Source organism: Monomorium pharaonis, chromosome 4 (assembly GCF_013373865.1).
Source record: "Monomorium pharaonis isolate MP-MQ-018 chromosome 4, ASM1337386v2, whole genome shotgun sequence".
In the NCBI taxonomy this organism is placed as follows: domain Eukaryota; kingdom Metazoa; phylum Arthropoda; class Insecta; order Hymenoptera; family Formicidae; genus Monomorium; species Monomorium pharaonis.
In genome coordinates, this window is record NC_050470.1 from 7181168 (window position 1) to 7197367 (window position 16200).

A 16200-nucleotide genomic window follows, 5' to 3' on the forward strand; every position below is an offset into this window, starting at 1 on the left:
GATAAATTTCTTTGAATAAACTTCGATTGGGTAATAAGTTATAACTGTAAGTGTATCACGCAAAAGACTCGCCACAAGCGAGATCGACAATAAAATTTCAGTGAAACTGAAGCGAAAAAAATTGCCGGCTTTCAGTATGTGTTCTTTCCAGCAAAAGAGAAGAATTTTAGTCATTTTTTTTCCTATAAACTTTATTTAATGCAAAAGTTTGATGGAGAAATAAAAAATCTTCAACCTAACAAATAGTTATATTTAATTAGCATTAATTATCACAGTGGTTTCTCCTGTACAAGACATAGTGACGTGTTTTTCATGATAAAAAGTGATGTGGTAGTTTCATTCACATTTTTTATTACATCTTTTATTTTTGGGAAAATAATTGCACGACACTTTTATTATCGTATACAAGCATTATCGGGCATATCGAGACGCGTATACGTTAGATTACGGAGCAAGTTTGAATTAATATTGTAATCAATTCCCGTATTATTATGAGACAGCTATTGAATTCCGAATTGTCTTTTTATTCCCGCGTAATCGCAGTGTAATTTTTCATCCTGTGCTTTTAATTATCGGAAAATTTTGTTCAATAATAAATTCACGTTTTGTTAGTTATACGAAATAACTTTAAGATCTAAACAACCATGAAACAAGCCTCTTTTTTTCGATAATCGAGATATCGACAAATTCATTACATTCCGTTTCCTTTTCTACGTCCATTTGTATGCTTATGTTAAAAAATTTTTTTAACATAGCTGCGTTTAATTGACTGTTCTGAACAAAGTAAATATTTGAGAAATATTCACTTAATGATATCATATTTTACGCATTTTTACGCTTGTCAGATTAATATAAATAACAATGCCCAGATTTAATTCCCTTTCCGTGACTTAAACAAGATAAACAAATCAGACAAATCACACTGCAAAAAATATGGCGATAATTAATAAATAGAATAACTAAATAAATTGGGAGTACGGCGTACATACAATATTTTAACATCGGTTACGTTGTTATTTTACGCCTTTTGCGAACTGAGGAGTATAGCCCATTAATAATTACTAATTGCAATCGCATTGCATTGCATATTTTCAATTTTTCGTAGAGAATGAGATATATTTTATAAGGTACTTGTGTATCTCCTACATTACTGGTTCCATGCATGAAAATCGTCTAATGATCTGATTATGATCTGATAGTTGATTAACCATTCAACCGATACTTCGTAGTAATTCGAGTTTAAACATGTAACTCTGAACATATCGGATTCGATTGAGAGTATCTATTTCTCACAATCTGTACGCTTATTGTAACATTTAGGATTACGTATTTGATTGTGACGCATCTATGTAAACCTATTATCTGTAATAGAATGGAACATCGTGATAGGCACGAGGTGAAGTAGGCGAGGCGTAGTAAAAAAGTCGCGATTAATGACGTGCGCGACGGCGGCGGCGGCGGCGACGACGACGGGCGTCGACGTCGTCGAGGAACAAAGGGGAACGCCGTCGACCGGCCCGGACGAAGGAGGGGCAAGGAGGGAAGGGGGACAATCGCGCGTACACTTGTGTACAAACGACACGCCATCTACGTGGATCTGACTCCGCGCGTAGATTCCGGGGTTGCGCAATTCGGTGCAGCGCGCGCGCGCGCGCGTGTTCGACACACAGCGGCCGAAAGTGCGAGAAACGCGTGTGTCGCTTTCCAATTTACGCATCGCTCGCGGGGTTGCGCAGCGTTTCGTGCACGGCGATTGATTGCGCTCCAAAGGGAGGCGAGTCTCGTGCCGGAGGGAGCGCCCGAGTAGGTGGAGCGGGCGGAGGGGCTGACATAGGGGGAAACGCACGAGGGAAGAGAAGCGGAATGGAACCCCGAAAGGGGGTACGCGGGCGAGCACGAACGAAAACGGGAGCGACGGAGAGATGACACGCGAGAGCGAATACGCGAAGGGCGAGAAAGGGCTGGGGGGAGAGAGAGAGAGAGGGCTGCGAGATCAGCGGCGCGGGAGTCGGAAAAGGTATCAATACAAAGAGAATGAGAAAAGGGAAGAGGCGCACGGACGATGGGAGAGAGGGAGGGAAAGAGGGAAAGAGAGAACGAAACAATGAATAGAGCGAGAGTAGTATTACGGGAGAGGAGAATCGCGCGCGCGATGTACTGGTCGTGGAAAGAAGCGCGGCATCGTCGCACGGCTACTTGGCTCTCCAGGGCCAGGATATTTCAATACCGACGGCGCGGTGGTCGGCCACCGACGTGGGACTGCGCACGGGGAGAGGACGTGCGGCGGCGGCAGTGGCGGCGGTGGCGGCAGCGGCGACGGCGACGACGACGACGACGACAACGACGACGACGACGACGACGACGACGGCGCGGCGCAACGCGATCCATGTGTACGCGTTCACATGTGTGCGTCTTGTACGCCTATATACACACGCGGCTATATACCGTCCCCCCCGTCGCCCGTGCGCGTCCCTCGTCTATGTGCCCGCCCTTCGCGGCCGGTAGACACGCTTCGCGTCTCGTACGGCTTTACACGGTCGTTCGGCGATGAAGAGAGAGAGAGAGAGAGGGAGAGAGAGAGAGAGAACCTCTCTCGGTAGCCGCGCTCTGCTATTCGGGTTTTCCTGCGTCAGGGGAAGTGCGAGAGGGGCGAGGAAGGGGGACGCGGGAGGAAGCTTCTCTCTACCGTCGTCTCTCTCTCCTCGGGCGCGTGGAGAGGGGGAGCGACTCTCTCGTCGAGAGAAACACCGGAGAGAGAGACTTTACACAACGCCAATGATCCGGGGGGGAGAATGGGGAGGGGAGAGGGAGAGCCCGAACGCGACCGATGGGTTCGTCGGTAATGCCCGCCTTCGCGACGCGTCGAGGGAAACCGGAGTAGGCCGTGCCAGGCGGCGATTGGCCGTTGGCAGGGAGTGGGGACCGGGACGTCGGTGGCGCCTCGCGGGCTCGGCCAATCGGACGCTCGCGCCGGGAGTTTTTTATCCCGCTATTTGCGCCGAGGACGGAGAAGACGGTTCCCCATATCCCCCCGCCCTACCCGCTTAGCGCGGCGTCTCGCTCGCACCCGGGCGGCGGGCGCTTTCCGTCCCGTTCGCGCGCGCTCTCTCTGTGCGCCCGTCGGCGCAGCGGAGGACACTCTCGTTTCGGGATCCGTTGAGGCAGCACGCGTTTCTCTCTCTCGGCACACGGGGACAGGATAGAAAAGTGGTCGGACCGGGAGTGTTCGGTGTGCGTTACGTTGCGTGTCGCTCTCGTGACCTGTGAAACGGCGCGCTCGCTTTCGCTCGTTTTTTTTTCGAACGTCGGAGTAGTTGGAGCTACCCGCGCGCGGGGGGGGAGTACACGGGGGCGCCTTACTACGAACCGCCGTGCGCGCTGGTGTGCGCGCGTCGAGTGCAACGAGTGTGTGTATACGTGTGCGTGACAGAACGTCGCAGGAGGATGCGGCGTTGTCGGATGTTGTAGGCGCGAGAATACGCGTATACGGTGTACTGTACCGACTGTACGGTGCGGCGCGAGGCCGCCAAAGAGTGGAACAGAGACGCGCGCGCGCGCGCACATCTGACGGAAAGGGAAAGAGAGCGAGCGAGCGTCGTTGTCGATCGATCGATTTCGATTCGTCGCCGAAGTTGGAAAATCGCAAACCGCCGCCGTCGGCGCTGACGCGTACGAATTCGCGAGCATCGTTGCGGCGGATAGGCCACAGTGACATTTGCGGTGCGGTGCTATCGATGCGACAGACTTGGCAACGTCGCACCGCCTGCCCTCGCACACAAACGCGCGCATACGTACACGTACCTAGAAGGGAACTTGGGGTGGCTGGCTGGTTGGCTGGCTCGCTGGCTGGCTGGCTGGCAGGCAGGCAGGCAGGCAGGCAGGCAGGCAGGCAGGCAGGCAGGCAGGCAGGCAGGCAGGCTAGCGGACAAGCAAACAGGGCAGGCAGGCAGGCAGACGGCTTTCTTGTTCCGAGGACGGTGCTCCTGGTCGCGCTGTCTCTCTTCCCTACCTCCACTTACGCTTACTCTTCCTCTCCCTCGGCTCCTCGCCGCCTCCTCTCCCTCGTCCTCGGTCAACTCAATCGCGCTCTCGTTCCGTCCCTTTCTCTCCCAACTCCCTCCCCTCTCCTCGGCCACCGTCCTCGTCGCGCTCACGCCGCACGTACCGTTGAGAGCTTCTCCCCTCCCCTGCCACCCGCTCTCTCTCTCTCTCTGCCTCTCTATCCCCCTCTCCTTGCCTCTCCTCGAACGGATCGGGCGAGTCCACTAGGCTTGCGAGGGGTGTTTGGCAGACCTCGTCTCTAGTCGGCCTCGATCCGCAGAGTGCGATAGACGCCACGAGTCGATCGCTCCGGTGCACGGACGTTCGCGAGCCGTAGCATACGCGAGTACGTCGCGGGGCCCGCGAGTGCCATTGCGCGTTACCTGCGCATAGCCGCGGCCCGCGGCAGCCCGTATTCCGGCCAGTTTACGCGCTCAGCTTGGGACGCACTCGACCAGCGTATATCCGTACGACGGCCATGTTTGGTGTTTACGACGTGAGGGGGAGTCGCTGACGTCACGGGACGAACGAGCGGCCCGATCTCGCCCGAACGGCACGGCGATTGCAAGCGACGGACGACGGGCGGCAGCAGCGACAAGCAAACGTACGACGACGACGACGACGACGACGACTACTACTACTACGACTACGACGACGACGAGGAGGAGGAAAAACGTGCGCCACGCCACGCTACACGCCGCCGGTAGCCCATCGCTGATGCTCGCGCGCCCGCGCACCACGGCCATCGTCATCATCGTTTTTGTCGTCGCCGCCATCAAATAAAAGAAAAGAAGGAAAGAGAAGAAGAAAAAAAGGAGGGCCGCACCACTGTGTATGCATCGCGTGCGAAACTGCAATCGCTCGCCGGCTGCCACTGTTCGGCCCCCGTTTTCCGATGGGACGCGGGAATCTCACGCCGATCTCGCCACCACTACCGTTAACTACTGGCTTTTCGAAAAACATTGCGCGCAACCGTCTCCCGCTCCGCTCCCTCTGTCACGCCGCTGAAATAGTACCCCGTTTGTAAAACGATTCGCCACCGCCTTCGCGGCGACGGAGGAAGAAAGGGGAGCAGCAGCGGTTGACGCGGGCGATGCCAAATATCGTTGTCGCCACCACCGCGACTGATACGACACGCGTGTTGTCATTGGCCGACGATGCGCGACGCGAGCCAACAGACGCGAATAAATTGATCGAATCGCCACGCGAGGCAAACAAATACGTTGTACACGATCGCGCCACGTGGTGATCGCGCACGTGTCTCGCACGTCGTCGTCCCGGGCGCACGCAGCGCATGTCGGTGTCCGCCGCCGGGATCGATCGGACCGGAGGACGATCGTCGTCGAGTCGTCGCGCGACGCAACTTGCGACGGCGGCGCACGTGCCTCCTCCTCGCGCAGCGTTCACCTTCGGCTTTTCGCACCACGCGCGCGCACCCGCGCGTTCGCCGCGCGTATACATGAGCGCGTGTCTGTGATCGATCCGCCTGCCGTCGTCGCTGTCGCCGTCGCCGCCGCCGTCGCCGCCGCCGGTTTGTCGCGCCGGTTTACATATGGTGTTACGCGGGCCACCGCGCGAGATACGCAGCCACAGGCCGAACGAGGACGGTCCAGGACGTCAGGTTTAAAGGACGCATCACCTCCCCGCCGCCGTCGCCGTCGCCGTCGAGCCATGGAGCTGGGTGACAGAGTCTACGCCGCGGAGCGGATCACCAAGAAGAGGGAAAAGCGGGTTAGTATCGCCCGCGGCCGCGTTCAGATGGCGCCACCAGGTGGAATCTGTCGGCGCGCTGTTACCGCCCCTCTATCTCTCCCTTCCCCTCCCTCTCCTCTTCCTCCTCCTACCGCGTACTTTTTCTTATCTCTTTTTTTTTTTTTACTTTTCTCTTCGTCTTTCTTTCGCACTGACGGCCGGCCTCGCGCGGCTGCCGCTTCTTCCACGACGCTTACTTACGGCTCCGCGATATCGGACATTATGCGCCGGCAGGTACGGCAGGCTCCTCTCTCTTTCTCTCCCCTCTCTCCCCACTACGTGGTACACACAATGCTGTTCGCGTTGTGTGCGAACTTGTCGAATCGCGCGAGGAACACGGGCGCATCGATCGTCGCCGCGATCCACCGGTGGTTTTGCCATCCATCGGTGAGATTATCGATTCGCTCTCGTTAACAAAACCGCGATTCCGCGTTCCCTCCCCTCCCCCCCCCCCTCTTCTCTCCGCATCCCCATTACGTTGCGACACGTTCCTGACGGGAAGAATAATAACGGCGTGTCTCTTTCGAAACATCCCGTCCGTTATTTCAAACGTGAAATGAAGCCTGCGAGAAAGGAGAAAGAGAGAGAGAGGGAGTAAAAAGCGAATAGAACTTTCCTCGAAAGGTGACTCGTTTCTGGCGCGCGAGACGGATCTCGGCGGCAACTACGATTATCATTACTTTTGTCGTTAATCATTTTTGCCACGTATCTCACGATTGAATACGCTACATATTAGGCACCGCCTAAGTGCCTCAAAGGCGATGCGAAGCGCTAACCAAGCGCGTAACGTAAGTATAATACGATGTGGGAAGATACTTCGTTCGTTCGTTGTCGTAGGCTTCGTTGATTTTTGAATGCATCGAATGCATGCGGTCGCGCTTCTATTATGGAGCCGTTGGGAAAAAGAAGGAAGGAGGTATCCTTCCCCCCCGACCACGCATTCTGATCGCACGATTTCTGGTTAACGGGAGTTCCCGGAGGCGGACAACGGTGGGCTCGTTGACGGATAGGAGAAAGGCTCCCCTCGCCGTGTGGCGTGGCTGGCTGGCGATCAGCTGGTAGCAACCGGTGGCGGCTCCTACGAGATGTACTCCGCGAACGCGGAGTAGTAAAACTCCTCGCGAAAAACACGTTGCGTAAATTGTCCCCGTTTTTCACGCCACCCGTAATAGATCGCGAGGAGGAGGACGACGACGGCGACAACGACGACGAGCACGTCGGGCGCAACGATGTCGTGAGGCAATGCGGAATAGTCTCCTAACCCTTTGCGGTTCTGTCGAACGTGACGACACGCTTGTCGTGCCGCGTGATTCCCCGAGCGCTCGAATCGTTGCAGTTACAGCTACAGTCGGCGGGGCCGATGTTCAGGGTATCCCCCGTGTCCTTCGAAAATAATTAAAAGGATAACATCGACTCTATTTTCGAAATGACGAGAAAAATGCGCAGGTCCGGTAACTCGAATTGTGGATTGGAGCTAAAACGGTCGTCGATTTCGCATCGAGACTTGGAAGAAAGATTCTAGAAAGAATTTTTCATTCGAGTCTCCATGAAGTCTTTCTTCGGTGCGGTTTAAATTATCCTGCTGGGCGATTTTTCGATTTTAAGCTCGCGAAAATGAAGCTCCCGAGGCGATTCGACGCGCATAGAATATCGTCATAAAGCGCATTTTCTACCCGTGAATCGATGACACGATTGTTACGCCTATCGACACGTAACGATATATCGGGTAACGGCGCGCCGTCCCCGCGCGAAGGGAACGACCTGTTCTCTCTCTTTCTCTCTCTCTCTCTCTCCGCGTTATCACGTCGATCACGTCGTCGTGGTCGTCCGCCAGTTTCATTCGTAGGGCTTCGTTCGCGCCGCGACGTATCGCGCGTGTCATTGTTTTCCAACTGTCACGCCTGTGCATCGCGATCGGGCAGCGGCGTGCCGTTTCTGTCATTGGCCCACCGCCAATGGGTGAGCTCTGCTGCCCACGGAACGCCGACGACATAGCCGGCCGGTCGTGCTATCGACCGTGCTTTGCGGCCACGAGACGCAATTCGAAAATTTCTCGTTTTCCAGCGCCCCAGAGCGAGGGGACTCCTGCTCCCGCCTTCTCTCTTTCTCTCGTATTTTCATCGGTTTTGGGAACGCGAGGACATCACAACTGACAGGATCATCTGTACTGGATCCGCTGAAAATTGAGAATTACGAATTGAAAATTAGAAATCGACCAGTCAAATAACTTGGTCGCGATTCGTCGGATTCCAATCAAAAACTCCACTGTAAAAGTTAAACAGAAATAAAACTCTTTTTTTGGGGGGGGGGGCAAAGTATTTTTTTATGTGGAAATTTATGAGCGGTAGAATTTATATTAAATATAGTAAACGATTGAAAATAAGGCTAATAAATGTTTTCCTTAAAACTGCGTTTTCTAAAGTGATGATTTAACACACGATTTTTGATCGATTATTTTAATTTGATTGATTTTAGATGTTTCTATCTAGTCGATTAATGGTTTTTTTTACTTTCTTGTATCAAGATAATGATTTTTTAACTTTACAAACTTGAAAGCGTGCCATATTGTTACGTCGAAAAATTTTAACATTTTTTGCATAGATAATGATTGTAAAAAAGAAGAAAAAATCAAACAGAAATAAAAGCCAATGCGTATATCAGTGCACGATATTTAGAATTTATAATATTTAAAGATAATGCAAAATCGTAAACATTTTTTTATTCTTCTCGGTACGAATAAATTCTGCTCGCAAATGCACTTCAGATGGTCTGAAACGGAATAAAAGAAAACAAATCATGGGTGAATTCCCACTTAAGTATCTTTTACGAACACAAAAAATCGTTGTACCTCTACACGAATTTGTAAATGCTATTTACAAAATATATATACGACCGAGTAAATTGCAATTATACAAGTGTTGATTATTTGCAGCGATAACATCCGCTGCGAATGTACATTGAAACGAATTTTACAAGAGTAATCTCTCTACTGAAAAATATCTACGTAAATGCTTACGCGAAACTAAGCAATCAAATAATCAAACATCGTTAATTTTATAAGCGAGATGTTTATAAACGCAATGCATTACTGAGCTTTTCAGAAAAAAAATCTTGGGATCATAGAAATAATAATGAATTTAATAATAATGAAGCTTGAACATCCAACATTTCAGATAAGCAGGTTAAACTACTTCTACCAATATGGATTAACTTTGTTCTCGGTTTAAGTTACAATTTATCTTTTTCTAATTTTAAGAAAATTAGAAAAAAATAAAGAGGGAATCAAACTGAGATTAAAGTTAATCTTTATTGAAAGTTAATCTTTCAATTAAAGTATCACAGAGATGAATATTATTGTAGCATTTAAAGCAAAAATCAGAAATTAGATTTTATCGAAAAACAAATAATAAATAATGCTAATTCTTTGTCATTTTTTTTCGAAAGGAATCTAAAATATTTTAAACTCTAAAGCGTTACATGAAATGTTTCGGACAATTAAAAAGTTCTGATTAAAAGCTACATTTAATTTGAGATTTCTTTTACTTTGAATAAATACAGAAAGTAAAAAGATTAGACAGAAAATGATTATAACAATTAATTAAAAATTTTTTATTTTACATTTAAAATTAAATTACGGTTTTAATCCTTTTTTTAATTATATGTTAAAACTTTGCGTTTTAACGTATGAATTTTTATACATATTATATTATATTCAAGGCGTGAGCGATTTCTAAGACTAAGATCCACTTGATGCTACAAAGGCTTCGAAGCATTTTTTGATTGATCAATTCATAAAATTCTTTGTTCCAATTGGTCAATAAAATGCTTCAAAGCGTTTATAGCGTCAGGTGGACCGCACCCCAAATGTTCACATATCATAATTGTTGGTTATTCGAGTAATTATTACTGTTGTATTATATTAATCATTGTTCCAATATTCATATACGAACTGTGAAATATCTCTCTAGCTGCTTTGAAATTGAAATTATTGTTTCTCAAACAATCACTGGTCAGTAATGTAACAATCAATAATACTATCTGTGGCTACATTACTTATTCTACACTAAATTACTAAACTTAATATTTGTTACTGGATTATACCTCAATTTTTTCATCATTTTTCTTAATGAATGATGATCAGCTGTCCTGTTCTTTTTTGTAGTTTTATCTCTCTTATATTGAAAAAAATTAAATTTATATGTACATATTTATACATAATACTTACTAAATATTTCGAAAAATATAAAAAGTATTTTTAATTATATTGACCAAATATTGACATTATTTCCCTCAACATTTGGCAACTATTACCAAAATTTTGTTGCAATGCATGTCGTTAAAAGAAAATTCATTAATCTTGGAATACATAATAAATATACAATAAATGAATGGAATCTACTTCTCTCGTTCATCTTGTGCATTTGTCTTAGTCTAGCTTAACTCTGATCGACGGCGAATCGAGCTTTCACCGATCCAGTCGTTTGATCTGTCCGTGTGACGATTGACAAAACATGTGAAAGATTGTATGAGACGCTCGACACGTTGTAACGGCGCGTCGAATTAATTATCGCGCCTACGATGGCCTGTAATTACGCGTACTGATAGGCGAGTCGGCTACTGATTGGCAGATTTTATTGATAGTGATCTGTCTGGTGTGCGCAACACGTGGACGCAACGGCGTGATTCCGTTGATGCGTAGCTGGTACGGGATAATGGTAGATCTCATTACGGGCAAATGTGAAAGTTATTAATGCGCGATTACGCGTCGCGTTGGTGGCGGATGCACGAAAAGAGCCATAGAGATCGACGTAAAACACGAGATGTTTGCGATGTTTGCAAAAACGTGCATTAGAAAAATGTTATTTTCCGCCGCTCGAAAGCTCTCACATTCCTGTGATTAAAGATGCATAATTTTTTTAAATTTTTCTCCACTATCGCTATTTTATATTTATTCATATTTTACACGAATACCACACGGAATATCCCACGTTTTACTCCGTGTTTTTAAAAATATAACAATTTGCAAATTCTCCTGGACACAATATCCACGCGTGGTGATGTCGCGATAATTGAGAATAATGAAACGACAACTCGTGCACGCTTCCTCTTGTGTCGTTCAACGCAGTGACGCTTATCATTTTTGTCGATGTAATTGTATTAAACAAAATTCAATAAATTCTCTTCATTCTCTTATATTTCGATCTATAACCGAATATCTGAATAATGAGTTTTTATCGAGGAGCGATCCAGTTTAATCTCTCAGTCATTTATTCAAAACATTGCAATTTTAAAATACATTTGCTTATGTTGTACATTGAAAACCACATTAAATTAATTGTCTTTTCTTCTTTTTAGGGCAAGGTCGAATACTTTGTCAAATGGAAAGGTTGGAGCAAAAAGTGAGTAAAAAATCGGAGATTTGTCAGTAGATTGAAATTTGTACAATTTCCGGTGATTGAGATTGTACATTTCTCTTGTCTTTCAGATATAACACATGGGAGCCGGAAGAAAATATCTTGGACATCAGATTAATCGAATTGTACGAGGAGAGCCAAAAAGGGTCAGAAGTAGTGTCCACCAGAAGACCGAGGCGAAGGGATACTCGATACAACGTAAGAACAAGCTATATGCTTTGTATAAATATTTATCTACTCTGAATAAATTGTTGGATATTGATTTTGATAAGTTACGCGAAAATTTATAATATTGATTAAATCAGTGTTGTAAATTTCCTATATTTTTTTATATTAGTTTGTAATGATGTTTTATGTAAATTTTATTCGTTACATTCGATTGAACATTAATTATTTGTAACAAATTTATTAGATACAAACTGCAAAAGAATCATCGTCAAATATGTAATTAAAAAAAAAGATTTGTTATATGTTTTTGAAATACAAAATATTCTATTTTTAGATATTTATTTTTTTGTTATAAATAATATGATCGTATATAGTATATAGTATATCTTGCTTTTGGGTTACGAAGATAACTCAAGAGACCATTTATCACTTCCGCATTACACTGAATCACTTTAATAGCTTAGTATCTCAGCGAACTTTATGTTCTTCGCTTGATATAGCTGTTCATAAAATCTTTCTTCATTTTGTAAAATAGTCGTAACTTAAAGAGTTAACAGGATCATAAAGTTGGAATGGAGATGCGTTTTTTTTTTGCACACAACTTAATCGAGAACCATCCTTATTTTTAGGAACAACTGTCTAATCTTGTTGTCGATGAGGAGCCTGGCGGGGACGAAAGGGTAGGCGAAGATAGTCAGGATGAATCGACGACGGGCAGTACTTCAGCGTCTCGTTTAAATCCAGTAGCCCCTGACGAGGACACACTCCCAAGTTCCTTGGACAGTCATGAGTCTCCAACCCCAGAATTGGCATCGACGTTCAGCGTTGTCGATTCTGATAGTTCAAACAGCAGTATGGACCTTCCCCTATTGCCTAGAAAAGAACGTATGAAAAGGAAAGCGGAAGTTCTTAGCCAATCTGGCAAGATTGGCGTGACAATTACGAGTAGTCCTAGTAGTGGCAGTGGTAGCCCACCTCCGAGCAAAGTTCCTCGGTTATTGCCTTTGAAAAACAACCCCGCAAATCCGTCTTATCACGTAAGTTCTATCATTGTACGATAAATCATTGTCATGTCGAACGCTACTAAAATTATGTAATGAAAAAAATTAATTTTTTGTACATATTTATGAACAATTAAAAATTTATAAGTATAATTTTTTTATGCTACTAATGTTGCATTAAATATTTAATTGCAGACTTTAAAATTTATGATGTAACTCACGAATTGCAATCTACTTTTAGAGATTACAGAAGAATGTGCGTGTCGCTGACGGACACATAGTATTCAAAAGAAAAATAGTTAAAAAATGAACCAGTAATAGCATTTTAGCGTTCGCGATACAAAAGCAAGATATTTTATACGTTACAGAGTCACAAAGCCAATGGTCAAAATCAAAGGAGGCCATCATCTTCCAGCGTGAAGTCGACACCGGAGGAACCTCTGCCGGCAGTACCGACAACGCCGGCGCCGGCAGTACAAGACAAAAAGCGTCCTGAAGCTGATGTACCTCACGGTCCGCCGCCTTCTCTTCCACGTGCACCGCCGGCACCGCTGTCTCCTCAAATAGATACACCTTTGGAGCAAGTCGCAACGAAGAAGAAACAGTTGACGGAGCAGAAACAGGACAAATCGAATGGCGCAGTCACTGCTGAGAAAGCGAATGGTCACAAATCACCCAGCCCCACAGACTCTTATACCAATAACAATAGGTTATCTACTGTCGTGAACGGACACCACAGCCCTAATCATAATAATAGTAATAATAACAATAATAACAATAATAGTAACATCAATAATAACAATAATTCGAATATCAAGCAGACTGAGATTTCGAAGTCAGAGATCTACGTTCCACTCATGAATCCCGGCACGGATTATTGGCATACGAGGAACCCCGTAGCGGATCAAGTGTTTATTACAGACGTTACTGTTAATTTGAAGACCGTTACCATCAGGGAATGCAAGACTGAAAAGGGTTTCTTTCGAGAAAGGGATCCTAAAGAAACTCTTTGAGCTTCAAGAACAATATTCATTGTTCTTGACGGTCCTGCATCTATGAGCTGTATTGAATCAATGTGTAAATATAAATTATTTTTACTCGTCACGAATATTAAGACGAGGGTGTAATCATGATACCAAGCAAGTTAGACTTTTCTAGTGATGGCTGAAGATATTACATAGTATCGTGATGAAAATCACGAAAGTAATTAGGGATCGCGCAAAGATCTGTACTATTTTGAATCACTATAGTCTCTAGAACATCGAATAGATATTGAAATCAAGATCAGAATTCACAATATGAGAATCCGCGAATTTTTTTTTCAAACTGAAAATTCATCAGTGTGTTAAGATGTGCGATTCTATGTAAATTGTAAAAACTAGACGATGTCGGTATGATAAGTTCATTATCGAATATACATCATACTTGCTATCACGGTATATTTTAAAAAGCTTGGTAGGTTTTAATCACGTGCTGAAGATCTGGAAAACATTGGAGGATACTGTATCTTCTAGTTGTTTTATTATTTGCTTGTCTTAGAACGCTAAGAGAATGCTATAAAGTAAAATTTTTTTAACTTTCATTTTTACACTACGGGATATATTAGATATACGAGATATATCTTAAAAAAAGTATTTTTCTAATTCTTTTTTAGAAGATTGAAACTGCTTCGCGGCAGCAATTGAGGGGGAGACGTTTCGAGTTATTTTGAAAAAAAAAAAGATAGTTTTCATCGTGTTTTCGACGATGTTGTATCCTATTCATCGATGAACTTTTGCTATGTGCTGTGGGAAATAGAGTATCGCGAAAAAATGTGTAAATTAGATTTCGAATGTATGTAAAAATTTTTATCGTTTATTTAAAATGGCAGAATATGTTTGATTTGGAGGAGGATACAATTACGCACAGTATTTCAATGGTGAGGCATTTTCTCGATTTCACTTTAATTAATTCGCGATACACATTTGATAACAAATGCATTTCCGTCGACTGCTTCATTCGATTTTGTGTTATTCTTACGTCGTATATAATTAAGTATTTTTATTTAGTGTAGAACGTCCCGCGTATATCGATTGTGAATCCCGCGAGATCATTGCATATCTCTTAGTGAATCTATTTTATTTGTAGATTTTTCATCATCAAGCACCAAACAGACGCCACCTTTGATGACAAAAACGCGTCTTGAATGTTTAACATTCGAAATCAGTACAACAATCCAAATCTGATCATATTCAAGCTTACTCGTTGCTCTGTATACTGTTACCTCGTTTTAGCGATGCTGTACAAATACATTTTGTGCGCACTTACAATCACGATATAAATTTTTCTTATTATTACAAAGTAGTTAAGAAGAAAATTTATTCTAACAAGCGTTTTTCTCACAGCAAATGCTCTTATTCTTTCTTCTTTCTCGTGTATTTAGCAACGGAAACTGCGAAATTACATTGATGTCTTTGCTTCCCTGTCGCATGTATTAAGCACGTACGGCATTGTTAAAACGCAGTGCGGTTGTTTGATGAAGCGGAAGATGACAGCGCACTTGAACGCCTGCTGTGAGCATGTTTATGTTAAAAAAAAAGGAACAAAGTTTCTTGAATTAAATATATATTAAATATGTAAGATTTAATATATATTTAATATGCATACATACATGTTAAATTTAAATATATACGTTGCTTATTTATTATAACTAATACGAAAATTTTTAGGTTTCTACATTTTTAGTGTAGTTTGTAATTAGATGTACATGTGAAATATGTATCTCATTTGAGAACGTGTTCGGTACCCGGTACGATTACTTCCTGCACGTAATTCTAACACGATGATCGCATCAGATAACTACATCCTAACGCGACCGTACATTGAAATTTGACAAAATTTTAATGAAATTTTACAAAAACAAGTTTTAACTTTTCTTGGAAGACAAATGATAAAAGAAAATAGATCTAAATATACGCATTTTTTTTCAACGATTAATTTGCGATTAGATTGACACATTCGTTGCGATTATCAATGCGGAAAAGATTGCGGTACACATTTCAATTGTTGTGTAATGTAAACCACTTGTATGTATATAGGTTTATATATACATACATATATATATATACATATACGAAATATATATATATACATATGGAAAGCATTTCCTGTAAAAAGAAAAATTGTACATAGCTGAACGAAACCTGTACGTTTCGCCATAGCGGGCGGAGCACGTGAGAAGGATGGCTTACATAAATCTTTGAATTATCAATTGTACATAGATAAAGAGAAACGGAAATTCCTCCTCCCTATTCCTTTAGTTATAAACGTAAAATTGCAAGTAATATAAGTATAGAGAAAGAGACAAAAGAATCCTTTTCTTAGCTTTAGAACTTCAAAATAGACTGTGCGCGTACCTTCGATATTGTTTCTGTACTTATATTCAAACTACTTATAAGATAAGAAAAGAGAAAAAGGGAGATTTAAAAAAAAAGACGAAACGATAACGCAGTGATTACGCAGGCATATACGATAACGTGAACCCCGGTAGTACCAAATTTAACGGTAATTTTAGTTCTGTCTGGTACAGATTCCTTATATATTTCAATAAAATCTACTTGAAGTCAGGCTGTTTCTAGATCCTAAATTATTTTTTCCTCGCGAATCTGTGGCACTCGCATGTCGCGGTGTTATATCAAAAGGGTTTTCGTATAATTATACACAACTTGTTTTTTTATTTCGTCAACTATGCGATTCTTAAATGAATGAAACTAAGCGCGGCGAAAGGTAAAATATTTTTCATTTCTTCTATACAGTTTTAATTTATTAATAGAAAAGACAAAAAA

The 16200-nt window shown here is 43.8% G+C and overlaps 1 protein-coding gene across 1 annotated transcript; it reads left to right on the plus strand.

Annotated features, from left to right (window-relative positions):
• Positions 1-2023: 2023 nt before the first annotated feature.
• On the plus strand, positions 2024-15982 carry LOC105837476 (polycomb group protein Pc). The gene is made up of 5 exons (XM_012682289.3): positions 2024-5772; positions 11149-11192; positions 11279-11405; positions 12005-12412; positions 12745-15982. The coding sequence occupies exons 1-5, from the start codon at positions 5713-5715 to the stop codon at positions 13387-13389; spliced, it is 1284 nt and encodes a 427-aa protein (XP_012537743.1). The 5' UTR covers positions 2024-5712; the 3' UTR covers positions 13390-15982.
• The last annotated feature ends 218 nt before the right edge of the window (positions 15983-16200 follow it).